The sequence below is a fragment of the Helobdella robusta genome, assembly GCF_000326865.2.
Source record: "Helobdella robusta unplaced genomic scaffold HELROscaffold_12, whole genome shotgun sequence".
Classification (NCBI taxonomy): domain Eukaryota; kingdom Metazoa; phylum Annelida; class Clitellata; order Rhynchobdellida; family Glossiphoniidae; genus Helobdella; species Helobdella robusta.
In genome coordinates, this window is record NW_008703664.1 from 3,935,844 (window position 1) to 3,952,868 (window position 17,025).

At 32.6% G+C, this 17,025-nt stretch overlaps 3 protein-coding genes across 3 annotated transcripts; 2 read left to right on the plus strand and 1 right to left on the minus strand.

The window, feature by feature from the left end:
• Window positions 1-2,380: 2,380 nt before the first annotated feature.
• On the plus strand, window positions 2,381-3,400 carry HELRODRAFT_72781 (hypothetical protein; the record flags this gene model as incomplete). Its single annotated transcript, XM_009013755.1, has 2 exons — window positions 2,381-2,933; window positions 2,988-3,400. 2 exons carry the CDS (start codon window positions 2,381-2,383, stop codon window positions 3,398-3,400), a joined length of 966 nt encoding a protein of 321 aa, XP_009012003.1.
• A 719-nt stretch (window positions 3,401-4,119) lies between these two features.
• Window positions 4,120-11,730, minus strand: HELRODRAFT_97407 (hypothetical protein). The gene is made up of 9 exons (XM_009013756.1): window positions 10,993-11,730; window positions 10,566-10,707; window positions 9,653-9,748; window positions 9,295-9,417; window positions 8,879-9,039; window positions 8,407-8,509; window positions 5,002-5,106; window positions 4,794-4,940; window positions 4,120-4,709 (listed from the first exon to the last, which is right to left on the minus strand). The coding sequence occupies exons 2-9, from the start codon at window positions 10,623-10,625 to the stop codon at window positions 4,653-4,655; spliced, it is 852 nt and encodes a 283-aa protein (XP_009012004.1). The 5' UTR covers window positions 10,626-10,707; window positions 10,993-11,730; the 3' UTR covers window positions 4,120-4,652.
• Window positions 11,731-13,836: 2,106 nt separating this feature from the next.
• On the plus strand, window positions 13,837-14,637 carry HELRODRAFT_168067 (hypothetical protein; the record flags this gene model as incomplete). The annotated part of the gene is made up of 1 exon (XM_009013757.1): window positions 13,837-14,637. One exon carries the CDS (start codon window positions 13,837-13,839, stop codon window positions 14,635-14,637), a length of 801 nt encoding a protein of 266 aa, XP_009012005.1.
• Between the last annotated feature and the right edge of the window lie 2,388 nt (window positions 14,638-17,025).

The following is a 17,025-nucleotide window of genomic DNA, read 5'->3' on the forward strand; positions in this document are numbered from 1 at the left end:
ACCAATACTGTTTTTTTATATGTCCAACGTACTAGAAATGATAGGTAAATCTGAAGTTTTTGGTTATGCTTTTGCTGATGACATTCATTTGATTGTCAGCTACCCAGAAAATAAATTTCAGGGTACTGGAGATAAATTGTTTCACCTCTGACGGAAGTAAGCGGGAGGGTGCTATCACATCGGCTCAAACTCAACCAATGTAAAGATAAACTGATGAAAGTTTGGAATAAGGCAGCAGTCGTTGAGAGTAAAAATGATTCGGTTCATGTTTCATTTCACTTATTCCAGCTAAAAGCAGGAAGGAAAACACAGAAGCTCAATGAGTATAGTCTTTCAAAACACAATATTATTGATAGTCAAAATAATGAATTTTGCAGTAACGCTTCTAAGGTTTGATAAAAAAAAATAAGAAGGCAGCTGATTGTCTATGGGGTTCAGTGTATCAAGAATTTTGGTATTTTATGCATGCGAAATCTGATGAACAATTTTATTTGCACGATTCTGAATGGACTGTAATATCTTACGTAATTTGTCTGGTAAACTATAATACACACAGCTAAATAGTATATTAATGAATAAATTTATCTACATATATGCACTGCTACAATAGCCAACCGAGAGTAATAAACGCGTGCATAATTCCTTTTATCGTACTTTTATTCGAGAAATTTCTAACCATTCGTATTTTAAGTAGTTGAGCAGCACACACTTAGTGGCTGATCTAGAGGGAGACCGGGAAGAGCATGGCCTTCTTTTGTGAGCAGTATTGTAACAAAAATCGGTAAAAATTAAAAAAAGGCCGTTTTATATAGAAAATAAACCAAAAACTGATGCGATAAATTTTAGGAAACACAAATCAGCATTATACTAGGAGGATCTCAGTCGACTCCGATTTGTAATTCCTGAAACTAATTGTAGTTTTTCTTTTGAATAATTTTGAACTTTGCCAGCAAGCCAATCTCTGACTAAAAGAGCTAATTTGATAACGATTCTTTCCGGCATATGGAGCCAGTGTAGATCATTCACTTCGGATAAGAAACAACAAGTCTCGTTGTGGTGTTTAAAACAGACTGCAAATCGCGAAGGGTAAGTTGACACCAAACATACTTGCGTTTTAGTAGTCAATTCATTAACAGATAAAACCATGGTTATAAATATATATATATATATATATATATATATATATATATGTTATATATATATATATATATATATATATATATATATATATATATATATATATATATATATATATATATATATATATATATATATATATATATATATATATATATATATATATGGATAAAACTACAAACGAGGGCTTTTGTTGGCTCAACTGTCAAATAACGTCTGACTGACCTTATTTTGCAAAGTTGACAGAAACATCGTTGACAGAGATAACTTATATGTTTATCGAATGGAAGATAAAGATTCAGTATTACACGAAAATTTCTTACTAGATTAAAACTAAGGCTACGTGACGTTCCCATCTACATATATTGAGTTGTTTGGCTTTGAGTTTAAGCTTGTTTGATGGCATTCACCTACCAACTAAGTCCACTGCATTCGACAAAGCTGGTAAAACTCGAAGAAATGAGTCGGGTAGTCCAAATTCGTTAAGTTGAATATCATCAACGTATAAGACAATTAACTCGACGACGGTGACAACATCTACATAATATTAGCTTTATTTTTAGTGTTCATGATTTCATTGATTAAAAATATTAAGTCAAAATTTTCAAAAATTGCTTTCATAACTTTTTTAACTTAAAAAATGACAAAATGTGAACTGATTGAATCATCCTAGCTGAGGATGAATTTTTATATTGAATGTCCGATATATTTAGTGACAAATGTGCAAAAATTTTTGATAAATTTAAAATATTTGTTTTTGGATACAACCGCGACGGAAGTGAATTTCTTTTTAATATTTATTTTATTATTCGTCTATTTATTTTTAAATATCAGTCGTTTCTTGAGTGTTTGTTTTATAAACAGTAGTTAGTATTTTTAATTTTTTTTTCTTATTAATTTGTACATTTAAAAACGATTTTTTCATTTTTCTTGAGCCACGCTCATCATAAATGCTAAACAGCTGAACCGGCTTGTGTCCGTCAAAAAAATCTTGCTTTTCTTGAGTTTTATTTAAAAATATTTTTTTGTGAAAGTTTTACGTAACTTCCGTACATGGTGCATGATTTAAAAACGTGTTTTTGACATTAGTTACATACGGCATGTACACGTTAATGCTGTGCTCAGTCCCAAACTAAACTGCATAGATAGCATAGCATGCTTGCTTCTGATTTGTTTTTCATTTTTTCATATCAATTATTTTATTTTTTTAAAATTATTTTTATTATCTATTCACAGGTTCGTGATGACGGTGCAACTCAATAAGACAAACCTTATTGTGAATTACTTGCCTCAAAATTTGTCTGATAAAGAATTTCATGATTTGTTTTCAAAGGCTGGAAATCTTACCGCAAGCAAAATAGTTAGGGATAAAGCTACTGGTTACAGTTATGGATTTGGGTTTGTTGATTATGAAACAGAACAGGATGCATCAAATGCAATTGATGTTCTAAATGGTTACCAAATTCAACATAAGCATATAAAAGTTTCGTATTCTCGAGTTGGGGAAAATGTAAAAGGAGCTAATTTGTATCTTAGAAACTTACCGAAAGATGTATCTGAGAGTGACATTGAAAGAGTGTTTGCTCCGTATGGATCAATAGTACAAATACGAGTTCTAGCAAATTCACAAGGAATACCAAAAGGCATCGGTTTTGTACTGTTCAGCTCAAGAGAACAGGCTGAAGCTGCCATGAAAGATTTAGATGGTAAACAACCAGTAGGATTCAGCCAGCCTCTCAATATAAAATTTGCAGAAGATAATAAATTTAAAATGAAAGCATCAACAGAGGCTGCAAGTATAATGAACAATAATGCTGTATTTAGTAACCTACACTTAACACAAGGCACAGTTCCTCAGGCATTTACTACGCCAGGATATGTTGATGCATTTAATTCCGTTGGGCCTGTTAGGAATCAAGTACGTATGAGTCGATTCAATCCTATTACTACAAGCAACCCAGCCACTCTAGCATACAACCAAAATGTTGTTCAAGGACTTTCTCAATCAATTATGAATTCACAAGGATTTGTTTTATTTGTTTATAACATTGGCACAGAAACTGATGAATTTTCACTCTGGCAGATGTTTTCGCCATATGGAGCAGTGAAGAAAGTCAGTGTCATCAAGGATAATCAAAAAAATCAAAGCAAAGGTTATGGATTCGTTACAATGGCAAGTTATGAAGAAGCTTTGTTCGCTATCCAGCAACTGAACGGTTATAACCACAATGGAAAAAATTTACAAGTCTCATTTAAACAATAAATTTTATTTATATAAATTTGGAGAAAGAGAAAAAGCCATTTAAGCTATAAGCAGTATCTAATTTTAAGAAGATAGTCTATAAACTAAACACAATTTAAATAATAAAGTGCATCTCAGGCTTAATTTTAAATATTTTGAAATTTTTTGTTCAGTTGTTTTGAAGTTTATTCACATTTTTTCAAATTTTGTTATAATTATGAATTTATATATAAAAAAATTAAGTTAATATTATGTTTAAGTTTAGTTTTCATTGGTGTCAGCAACTAGTTATTTCTTTTTCTCCAGACATTGTATTAATTAATAGTACTTGTTTGATGATCTACAGTTTATAACCTTTTATTTAAATGACAGTCTCCGGTACATTGCTTTGAATAACACTAATCCTAGTTTAGCTGTCAATTTTTGTGACTTAAAGTTTTTAATATTTATTAAAGATAAATATTAGTTCTTGATTTAATAATGGATCATGTATATAAATTTTTCTTAACTTTGATGGTTTCACATTCACACTCCGAGTGGGACATTCTTAATTAGATAAGTATGAACATGTTTTTTTTTCAGCATTTCATTCTATGTTAGATTAATTGATTTTTGTTTTTTATTTGAGATGTGTGTACATTTTATGAGAATTTTCTGTTGGTAATAATTATGGAGTGAACAACAGTCATCAATTTCTTCCTTCAGCTGAGTTTTTGTTTCTATAGAGATGACAATTTATTAATCGGTCACACATTTTCTGTTAATTTTAATGTTACAAGAAAAGTTATAAAAATACACATTTACAAAAATTATGTTAAATGTAATTATAGAATTGTGTGGCTGCAATTAACTGAATGTATTGCCATGTGTATGAATGTTTGTGTATGTGTTTGTGCTTATACTCGTACGTATATACGTGTGTTTATGTATATACGTCTGTGTGTGTGTGTGTGTGTGTGTGTATGCAGTCGCGGAAATATATGCCGAAAGGCAGTTACAAGCTTAAACAGTTGTTCAACGTTTCAATAGGGTATGATCTGTGTCCAGTTCCGTTGGTTTCTGCTAATACGAGCTGTCTTAAATTTAAATTAAAGTTAACCGTTGGTAAAAATGTTTAATATTTTATATATTTAAGCCAAATCACTTTAGCAATTTCAAAGGTGATGAGATGGAATGTGAGATTCGGTTCAATGTATTTGAAGAGTATTTATAAACATGCGGTTGCGTTATCGTTTTAAAAATTGGCGTCATCGTATCGTGCTGGTGCTATTTTTCATTTATCCCTCAACATGTAGTGGTTCATGTTTCTCTGCACTGCTCTTGTGATTTCCTTGAAAAAATAATCAAGATTAATGAGATAAACATACACAATGTGTAAATCGTTTAAAATTTATTTAATTTCAAGTAATTTTACTTTGGAGCCTGGGCATAAAGTGTGAAGCGACTTTATCAGTGGAAGCAGCAAAGTTTTTATAAATGCAATTTGAGATTTGCATTTTGATACTGTCTCTCTGTCCATGTATGGAGTAACTTGCAATCCCTTAAATTTTTCTACATCACTCTGTAGGTTGATAGTTTATAATTGAACATCGCTTCTGTGTCTATAAGAAAAATGATTGAACCTGGTGGAAATACTCTTGAAACAAACACTCCATCCATATGTTAGCACACTCGACAGGTCTCGCCTCATTTGAAATGTCTGCTATCTTTATCAGGATCATAGACAACTTTAGGTTAATAAAATTTAGCCATTTAAGCAAAACGAAAAATGTCATTAGTTCATATCAGTATAATATTAATAAGGCTTAATAAGTTTGGGTTAAACTAAAAATATATGCTATAATATTTAAGTTATTTGAGCCCAATATTTCCACTCCGGTTCATTTTTGAATATTTCCTATCCATTTTCTGGTAGATTTTTTTTTTTCTTAGACTGATTTCATTAATTGTGATTTCCTTGTGATTAATTGTGATTAATTGTGATTTCCTTGAAAAAATAATCAAGATTAATGAGATAAACATACACAATGTGTAAATCGTTTAAAATTTATTTAATTTCAAGTAATTTTACTTTGGAGCCTGGGCATAAAGTGTGAAGCGACTTTATCAGTGGAAGCAGCAAAGTTTTTATAAATGCAATTTGAGATTTGCATTTTGATACTGTCTCTCTGTCCATGTATGGAGTAATTTGCAATCCCTATGTTCAAAAATGCCGATTTTAGTACTTTGACATTTCGTGTAAACTTTATTGTTTTCAAAACTGGTTTCTTATGATTTCTTTTCTACCCTATCTCGAGCTGCTTCACAACAAAGTATTCCGTTTAAAAAGCTTCCAGGCATCTTATTCTCTTCTTCATTGTCCGGGTTTCGCACGCATACCAATGCCATGCATATAGGCTTACTCTTCATGTATATGTTCCATACAGTCAAGACAGTCAACATAATATAGCACGTGTGGGCAATTAGGAAATTAATGCTCTACCCGTAACTAACATTTTTGGTAATATAATCCGTGACAAGGATTAACTTGCACAATTTTTCTAACTATTTTCTGTTTTTTCGTGTTTCCAGATATTTTATACTTTTTTATGAGCAACTGGTCCTGCTATTTTCATCAATTCCATCTTTCCTAAGCTTTCTTGTTTTTTCAGTCTTTTTTTATTTTTCATGGTTAAGAGAGTTTCTTCTTTATTGACTGTTTCCCATACATTTTAAACTCCAAACTTTTCATTTTTACATTTGCTTTCGTCTGTAAGCAAATCTTTAATATATTTTTGCGCACAAAAAATTTATCTAATAATCAACTGGTATTATAAGAAGTTGACAGATTTTAATTTTTAAACACAACAACGCTTTATGTAGAATATGTATCTTAAAAAAGTTGTGCGATCTCTACACAAATCCGGATATCTGGCCGGAACAATAAATCAGCAAGAGCGAAATTACAAAAATGTGTATCATGCGCCAACATCGGAGTTCAATTATCAAAACCTTTTAAAATGATATTATGAAATAATCCGTTGGCAACATATTGCCTTTTCTCGACGTACTCATTCAAAAATGGAATAATACGCTGAAAACGACTGTGTAGGTTCACAAAAGCAACAAATAAAGGACTGTGCTCAAATGAAAAAAAAGAAAGTTGCGAAGCATCCTTGAATAGAACCATGACATCCATCGTCAACCGAGCATTCCCATGCTCTACTGATCAAAACGCTATCACGGCAAAAGGGCGCAGCAAAAAAGGGCGCAAGACAAAAAGGGCACAAGGCAAAAAGGGCGCAAGTCATAAGGGCGCAATTTCTGAAGTTTACATGATACTTTTACTCACATATTGTCTACGTTTATTTATATACAGTTTAGCTATTTTCATTGCGTTTAAAAGTTATAATTGCTATATTCGAAAGCTTTTGGATTTGTTTCTGTGTAATTCAATTTGAATAGTAGGTAAAGTTAATTCATTTATATTATTTTATACATAACAAATTATTAATAATTAATTATTTGATTGAAGTGATATCAATAAAATTAATGAATTTGTAACTGATTTTATGAGTTACTTTAATAGTGTTATTTTAAATGATGTAAAAGTGAATTTAGAATGGATATTCAATTGTGATTTTAAATGCAGGGTTACATTGGCACTGCATGCTTTCAAACCCGGTGACACGAGATTATCGTACAGGCGTGCTACCGAAAACTTTAGGAGCGCATCCCACGAACAATCCGTGAAATGACATAGAATGCATTCGAATCCTATAACGCAATGTAATTCTAGACACAGTCTACCACAACGCCATTGACGCCGGTAACGCAATTCTATGAAATTTTGATTTTTATCATTTAAGAAATTATTTTCAATTTTAATATGCTGAGAAATGTTGCAATAAATTACCTTTACTCAAGTATAAATTATTAATCATTAACATTAAATATTATAACTATTTTTACTTTCAATCTTACTTTCATAGCGCCCTTATTACTCGTGCCTTTATAGCTCGCGCCCTTTTTGTCTTGCGCCCTTTTTGCTTTGCGCCCTTTTTGCAGCGCTCTTTTATGTCTGCACCTTTTTTACTGTGCCCTTTTGTTGGTGAGCCATCAAACCGAAACAAAATTGGGATGGAACTATAATACAAAGAATCATTAATCTGTTAATTAACAACACTTACAAAAGTCAACGATAAACAGAATCATGCAATCAAAAAAAACAACAAAACAATGACAATAACAATAACAGATTTGACAACATTCATAAAACACTTTATTAAAAAATTCAAATGTCAACAGAGTATATTGGAATGACTACCACAGCTGACGATGTACGCGCCGTCAGGTGCTAAAAAAATCATTTGAAGGCTAAAAATGACACTCCAATCGCAAGACAAATTTTGAATATTAATATGAACACTCTGTACCACAAAAACAACAATACCAACTAAAAATAGCGAAATCTTTGTTTACTGAACAGATCTCCTGTTACCAATATCCAGCATAAGTGTATTGTCGGATTGCAAATCCTAACGATTAAATCCAACAATCCTCAATAATAAATGAAAACACAACGAGCTAACGAAGTGATTTATGCGGACTATATAAGAAGAAACTGCGATACGATTCTGATAGGTATTCGGGCTGCTGATGAATCTCCGGTAGAGACGAGACACGTGTCCAGCCTATCCAAGCTCTTCCTGGTTTGGTGTTCTCTTACACTAGCGCAACCGCAACAGTTTTACCAACCAATCGAACAAGGAATCGAAAAAGCAACCCCGAATAACAAGGAAGCCGCAAAACAATCAAAGAATTTTCAAAGGAAGAAAACAATATAGCATTAATAGGATTCAAAAAATTTTAAATGTGCAAACATACTTATATCTAGAATTAGTACACTAGAGGAGATTCTTTGCATTCAAATACTGTCATTGCAATACTAGTTGCTGAAACCAATGAGAACTAACATTAAAATATCTCGCCACCCTGAATACAATTGTTTGTATATTTGTGTATTTATTTCTTTACTGAATACAAACCAAGAGTTTGTGGTTGTTGTTTTTGAAATCAAAGAGTGGCAAAACGGCAATGAATTCATCGAGTATGGCGTCGTGCTTTGCCAGATCGGTGGCCAATATGCACCTTGATAGTTTACAAATTTTTAATTAAAGTTGTAAGACTTTTAACATTAAATTCATTTTACTATAATTAAACGTGCAACATTTTACAGGATTTATGGCTTAGAAGCTGCTTGAAAAAGTTTGGCATGTGTTTATTGCTAAAAATAGAAAATATTTCTTGCAAAAATGATTTTGAGTAGTTTTACGCAAATTGAGCAGAATTGTGCAGTAGTCTTAAAAATATTGTAGGTACATACTACAGTTAGACTGTTGGTGATAGAAGACTTCTAAAGTGTGATGCCATTAATAGCAAGAAAAGTTTCATTTATTTCTTAATTTAAATAATTTAATTATTTAAGATAAATTTTAATAATAAAAAAATTAAGCCAACCGAATAACTCCTCTCCTAAACGTTAAGTAATCACTTGGTTCCATGTTTTTTAAAATGTTACAATCTTCATCTTGAAGGATGTGGAAGGCGGTGGCACTGTGGTGGTTCTCGAGGGGTGAGGCATCGTTGTATCTGAGGGCCAGTTCAGTTTGCGCGTTGATCTTCAGTGAATTTTCGTTCACCATTTAAATTTATTAGGTCGTTATTAAAATACATTTATTAGCATATCATTCAATATAATGTTAACTATTTTGCATTCCGTATATAGGTTTATAGATTTAGCAAAATAATTTTTTAATTCAGCAATTTCTAAATACTTTTAAGTACATGTAAGAAAAGTGTAAATTTGGGTTCAAAATGAACCCAAATTTATGCTAAAATTATTTTATTGATATTTTTAGCTAAAATTCACCAACATGAAAGGTGTTGTTGAATCCAGTGTGATCTAAATCATGACAGGCCCCGGAGAAGAGGAGGATGAAGATATCTAATGGTGCAAGCTTGGCCGACAAATCTAGCGTTTTTAACATGGCATAGATCTAACAAATGTTAAATGTTTTGATAAATATTTAAAAAAATTTTAGAATGCGTGTTTATCATTAATATAAATTAAGAAAAATTATTAATATTAATATTGTTGTTATTATTATTATTGATATTTAAAATGGCGATGTGTAAGAGTTCATGCATTCTACGTTATTAAATTTGAATAGAATGAATGATCGGTGATGATGACAAGTACAAATGCTATGTAACTAGCAAAATGTATCGTACCATTTGTGTAACACAGAAGGAATGTTTGAAGTTGTGGAATGGGGCATCGTTGTAGCTCAAAAAAATCCTTCTCATCCAACGTTGCATTGTTTCTTGCTGCAGCAGACGTTTGAGGTATATCAAAATGTAAATCATGCCGCAAATAATTGCTTTATAAATTTTAACGAAATTTCATTTCAACGAAACGGTACATCACGAAAATATAATCAATAATCTTAAATATAAAAAGTCCTTTCTTATCAAACGAATTACATTAGTAAATGTAAGCGCCGTCAAAAATTTGCTGTTTCGATCATGTTTAAGAACTTAAAAATTGAAATAAAGAACCTCATTTTTTATCACCTCTTAATCATCTACAATAACCAAACAGCGAAATGTTAATGCTTCTTTATATCCTTTCATTTTTTCAAGTAGTCGATCTCGATACCATAATTAAGTTATTTTAAGCACCGCCATCCCGTGGCAGGTTCAATTTACATTCAACAACCCAGTTAAAATGTTTTTGATTGAAGGGTCTAACAAAGCAAGAATATGACTTTTCGGTCACCATCAACCATTTTGTGTCTTCCTGCTTTTTTGCCCTCCCCCCCCTCTCTCTCTCTCCTCACTCTCTTTCTTTATTTCCAAAACTGATAGTTATTAACCTTCATTATATTGATTTCTTAATGTTTCTTCAAGTTTCTTAATGTTAAGATGTCGGAATCTTTTTGTTTGGTTATTGCTTGACCTTATTAAAAATAGTACAATTGTGTAATTCTATCAGCGTATCAGTACGTACAAAAAACTATCAATATTTAAAAAGAATTATATCGAGAAGTTAAATATTTAAGCGCCTACTTTTTGCAAACGGCAATTGTTCATTTAATAAATCATTTACAAAGATTCCAAAATGTTAACAGCAACAACCGACCACCTCAATGTTGTAGATTTTGTTGATGTTAAAGTCTGAGATGATGTGCTGCATGAAGACCATTAGTTGCGCCTCACTGTGGCTCCAGTTGTTGAAGTCAATGTTTCTCAAACGCTGCAACAATGCGCTCTCAACTGGCCTGTCCCTGCCATTTTGTAGGAAGCACGTTCATTAATTATTTAATTAATTAACTGTTTAATTAAAATATTGTCGATTAATTAAAATTATTTGATCGGGATTGCATTATGAATGAAGGACAACTTGGAAGGTCTCAAGAGACCCGTCAATACATACATTCATTATTCTTATAATCTTTTTAAGCCTTTGATAGTAAATTAAGTAAAAAATATTTTATAAATGTTGGCATTTTTATTATTTGCCTCAATATTTCAAATAAAATAAATTTAAGTGAATTTCTATATTGACTGACTTGATGTTGTCGTATTCGGCAAGAACTTGACATTTGTTGAAAATTACTGAAGTTGATGAGGACAAGGATGATGAGTTGAGTGAGGGGGGTGCTGGAGGGTCTCCGTGGTTGTTCACGTGACCAGCCAACCCGATCTCAATCTTTTCCTTTAAAATAAATTTTCGTTTGCGTTTTGGGCGATAACATAGAAGGCATTGCGTGAAAAAGTTTAATACGTTACTTGGAGAAGGTCTTCAGCCGACGATATCCTACCATTATCAGAGCTGAGTTGGCCGCAAGAGTACGGCGTGTTGCTGCGTGAATAATTCGTTTTTGTTAGCCTTATTGTTATTTTATTAGTAGTATCTTTATCATCGTCACTATGAAATGTAATGCAATCTCTCTAACAAATTAAGAAATGCTCCCATGAAACAGCAGTCAGATGAACAACGAGACCATGTAACAATATGAAATTCATGCATAATTTCAAATTTGCAGCTTCATATCAAAGTCATCACAAAATCTGTCCCACTTATATTACTGATATGAAAATTTTATTCAAATCTTATTCGTTCTTATTAGCTTTCGATATTAATATAAATAAGAACAGACGAAGTTATAAAATTAGTTATAAAATACAACCAATGAAGAAGAAGAAAAAGATGATTAAACGATTATAAAGATGATGATAGTGATGTGGTGATGAAGAGGAGATGATGATGAAGATGATGATGATAGTGAAGGTGGTGATGAAGATGAGATGATGATGATGAAGAAGATGATGGTGAAGAAAATTATGATGATAGTGAGGGTGGTGACGAAGATGATGGTGACAAAGATGGATGAAAATGATAACGATGACGAAAATGATGATAATGATAGCACGTAAAACGTCTGCAACATTTCATTATTTAATGAGCTATGCCGTCTAGAAATAGAAGCGTTTGTGTGAGTGAGTGTAGGCAAGGCAGGCAGCACGAACTCGCGGGAGAGCTCATTTACTATGCAAGTTAATTTACTTTTAACTCATTAATGCATAATTAACTGCTGTTCTCGTTCATCTAATTACGCTTGAAAATTAAAAATTTTAATACATAACTAATATCGGCATTCTATGGTAGTACATTCAAATGACAGGCAATCTTTCTTAAATGTTACAATTGCGAAATGCTTAACAATGTAATCATAAGACAGAAATCAAAGTTTAGCTGCATGGCGCTGACTTTTGTTATGTATTTATACGATTTAGAACGCTACAAAGCCTCGCATTGTTTTCAGCTGCAAAGATAAAATGTTTGAACAATTAAAAGAGATCATGCGTGTGACGATACAGGTGTGTCACGCATTTTATTGCTGATCCAGTAATTCATACGTTAACTTACTTGAATTTGTTTACATTGTTGTAGGAGCTGTTTACAAGACCGTCAATATCGTCAGAATCTGGAAAAAGCAAGATAATTTAACGTGTTATTTGAAATTATTTCATCACACATATGACTTAGATTCAATGGTTATAATGGTTGTCAAAGATAAGATATAGAGTGTGGTTGTTATTCATTTGTTTGTGGCTTGAAAATAATATGAAATCAATTTTTAGGTGAGGGCATATGCGTGCACCAAAAAAAGATTTCTATTTCACGATTTACTACTACGTCGTCAGGCTTTTTAAATTCTTGCGTATTGCATGTTTCTTAACTTTCTCCTTGTAAAGTTTATAACAAATATTCAATAATAATATATACAATTTTAACCATAATCGATGTTAATCATTTTAAACCGGAGTAGGAAAGTATAATGAAATAATCGGAGACGTTAAAAAAAAACAAAATCTGTCTTACGTCAAGTTTTTAACCAGCAATATTTCGAAAATGCAATAATTCGCTTTTGATGAAATTAATTTTGTTGTCACTGTTTCACTAAACTTGCAGAGTAGGACTATGCTAGTGCCTGCGTTTGTGTTTGTCACTGAAACATTACTTGAATATGCCCTGCAAGCTTAACTTCGATTTTTTTCTTAAATAAAATGGCCTATTGTTAGTCAACACGAAATAAACCTTTTGGCAAATCGAAGATTGTTTCAAGAGATTTCCATTGTTTGGAATAAATTGCCCGTTCATCTAGTCGTCGGAATTTAACGTTGAATGACTTCAATTGAAAACTTAAAACTTATTTGTTTCAGTTATAATGGTTCTAACACCAATAACTAAGAACACATCTGTCTCAGATTCGGGAACATTAACAATTTGCATTTTGATTTCGTCTTTGTTTTATTTTGCAAGTTTTGCATAATTTTGTTTTGCATTTTTCTTTGTTGAGATTGTTTGTGAGAGCATTTTTAAACGAGCGCTTTAAAAACAATCTTTATAATAATAATAATTATTATTATTATTATTATTATTATTATTATTGAAACACGAGAGTTGGCCGATTTCGTACAGATTACAGTTTTATGCATAATTACGTTTTTATTAGTTGATTAATTGGTTTTAAAAATGTTGTACTGTGTTGATAAAATTGTGTGGAATATGGCGGTGGTTTTAAAATTTAATTTTAATAAAGTCTACTATTTTATTTTAATTATTTTAATAAATTTAATTTACGAAATTAATGCAAGTAAATGCCCGTATTGCGATAAGGATTTTATTCAAGTAAAAAGACACACCTGGCGTTGTGCAAAAAATACCAACTCTAATAACAACATTGTAAGTTCTGCTGAAAAATCCAACGTTGAAGTTTCTCCTAATATTTATAATGCCCATTCTATAGATAACAGTTCAATTAATTTGGAAAAAAAATATTATTTGCTGCTGCGGTAAAAGCTGCAAAGGTAGAAAAGGCCTTATTATGCACCAACGTTCATGTAAAATGCATAATCAACTTAAATTAGCAGACAACCCTGCAAGCGACGTAGATGCAACCTCATCAACCTCGGAGCAACAACCATCAGAACCATCAAATAATTCGACATCTACTTCGTCACCCTCACCAACAGAATCAATAGAATCAACTCTACCAGGCGTCAAACTACCAAAAACTTCAACACAATGGTCAGAAGCAAATGCCTACTTCCAACTGCAACAACATACACTGCCAAACTACCACGACATTGACGCATTTGCATATACATTTCAAAAAATGATTTACGACTACTTTGCCTTAAATTATGGCACCATCAAACCTCAAACGATCAACAACAACAACAAAAGTTCCAACAAATCTATTAAAGAATTAAAAAATAAATTGAAGCAACTAAAATTATTGGGCCGCAACAACCAGGGCTTTGACAATCTTATCAGATCAACAAGTAAAGAACTGCGAGCCAAACTGTTATCAACAAAAACATCAAAATCTGGTAAGTCATGTGGTAACATCACGTCTCAACTGAAACGACGATTCTGGTGGACATGCAGAAGAATATTTGCCCAGACAGAAAATTTGAAACCGTTGTTCAACGTCAGTGATTGCACACATTATTTCAAACAAATACTATCAGATGATAACCAGAAAAAATGCCAACTACCAAACTGGACTCAACAGCTACAAAAACCATCAACACCCTGCAACACAAGCCCTCCATCATACCACGAAATATCTACAATAGTTCGCAAGTTCAAAGCTAAATCATCACCTTGTCCACTCGATCAAATCTCGATAATTTCATTTTAAAAAATGCCCTATATTACGCACTATTCTACACAAACTATTAATACAATGCTGGTTGTCAGGCAAAATCCCAATTTGTTGGAAAAAGGGCTTCACGATCCTCATCAACAAAAAGGGAGATGCTCACAATCCTTCCAGCTTCAGACCAATAACCTTGCAACCAACACTCTACAAAATATTTATCTTTGATAAATAATAGAATTTACAAATTTTTAGAAATCAACAATTTCATAAATAAAAACATCCAAAAGGGCTTCTACCCTAAAATAGATAGTGTTACGGAACATAATCAGCTTTTAACTCACCTACTCTACGATGCAAAGAAACATCAAAGAACCACTATCGTCGCACTTCTCGATCTTCGCAACGCATTCGGTGAAATCAGCCATAAACTCATATCATCAACTCTGGATTTTCATCACATCCCCTCTCAAATTATCAAACTAATTGAACATATATATACCGACTACTCAATCACAGTTTCCAACCCCCTGATGAAAGTCATAGAACAAACAGAGTACCAACAATGCGGGTACATATGGGGTCCGTCAGCCAGCTTAAAGACAAGAGCGTGACTTCAGTTCGCAGACGACACGGCCATTATCGCCAACAGCACCGAAAGTGCTCAAAAACTCATAGATGTAAATCACGCTTGGTGCAAAGCAACTGGAATGAGTTTGAGAACTGACAAGTGTTTCTCGTTCGGTATGCGAAAACGCAGCGGGGTTTACGAACAATTCCTTCCGGCGCTATCGATTGACATCAAACAAATCCCCCATGTTGACATCGGAGGTTATTTCGAATATCTGGGGAAAAAATATGATTTCGAAGGCAACAACACGAACGCCAAAAACCAGATGATCATCAAACTCAAAACATTACTATCAACCGTCAGTGAACTGGATACAACAGTTCAGTGGAAGCTTGAAATCCTTAGAAAATATCTCCCATCTCAATTTGCGTTTGAATTTCGCATGTACAACATTTCACTGACTTGGATTAGTATGCATCTGGACACCCTAATCACCGAAACAGTAAGATCATGGCTGTCATTGCCCATTAGTAGCTGTCTGTCGGAGACATTGTCGCTCTCATATAAACTAGGCGGTCTAAACGTTAGATCTCTCAAAAATTTTGCCGAATCTTTGAGATTAAAACTCCGTAGCTACCTGAAATCAAACGGCAACGAAGAACTTAAATGTTTATGGAGCGAGTCCTATAGCAATTATATAAAAATCGACAATTTGCTTCCTGACTCAAAGGACATAAAACCGGCACTCAGCATGTTAACGATCAAACAACAAAATGCAGAACTCGAACATCTATCGCTACTCCGTTGCCAAGGGACAATTTTAAAAGTGATCAAAGACCAGATTCCCGCAGCTAGAATTGCTCACTGGTCGAAATTCACTGCAAACCTCCCAGAAATACTGTTCAAATTTGTTAGGAGAAGTCTCATCCAACAACTCCCCACAAATGCAAATTTGTTCAGATGGGGCAAATCATCAACGGCTGACTGTCTATTGTGTAAAGCGCGGCAAACAAACAAACATGTTCTGTCTAATTGCAATTCGGTGGCAGCACTGAAAAGATTCACAATGCGTCACAACAAAATTTTAAACATAATTATAGAAAGGTTGAAAGCATGCGCGGGTCCAGAGGTTTCGATATATGCAGATCTGGACTATGATGGGATCCCTCCAGTGTCTTGTCTCTTCAAATCCCTACGTCCTGACATCGCAATACTTCGTGACGACACAATAGAAACATTAGAGCTGACGGTCTGCCATGAATCCAACCTACTCAACTCAAAAAAATATAAAACCATCAAATACTCAGAAAATTTCAAAAATAATTTGCATGACAATTCAATACACCTGAAAATAATAGTTAATACTTTTGAAATTTCAACATTGGGCTTTTGCAATTTTTTAAATTTATCATTAATCAATAACATTTGGTCAGATCAATTTTATAATAACCTTATTAACTCTGTAATACCGTCATCTTATGCCATCTACTGTGAACGCAATAACAATTGAACTGTTCGTTTAAAACTAATCATATCTCGTTTTACTCGTTTATTTTAAATGATGAGCATCGTAGAATACTATTGTATTTAATTTAATTTAAATCAATTTATCTATTTTATTTTATTTTATTTTATTAGATTTTAATTAGACTTTTATCTCATTTTACTATATTTCATATTTTTCTAGAAATAAAAGAGAGTTCACATTATTATTATTATTATTATTAGTAGTAGTAGTAGTAGTAGTAGTATCTACTTACGCAATATATTGTGACAGAAATAAAGCTTGACTCTAGTTTTTATATTATTTTATCATCTTTGTACACATTCATAATGACGAGCATTGATGTTAAATTATC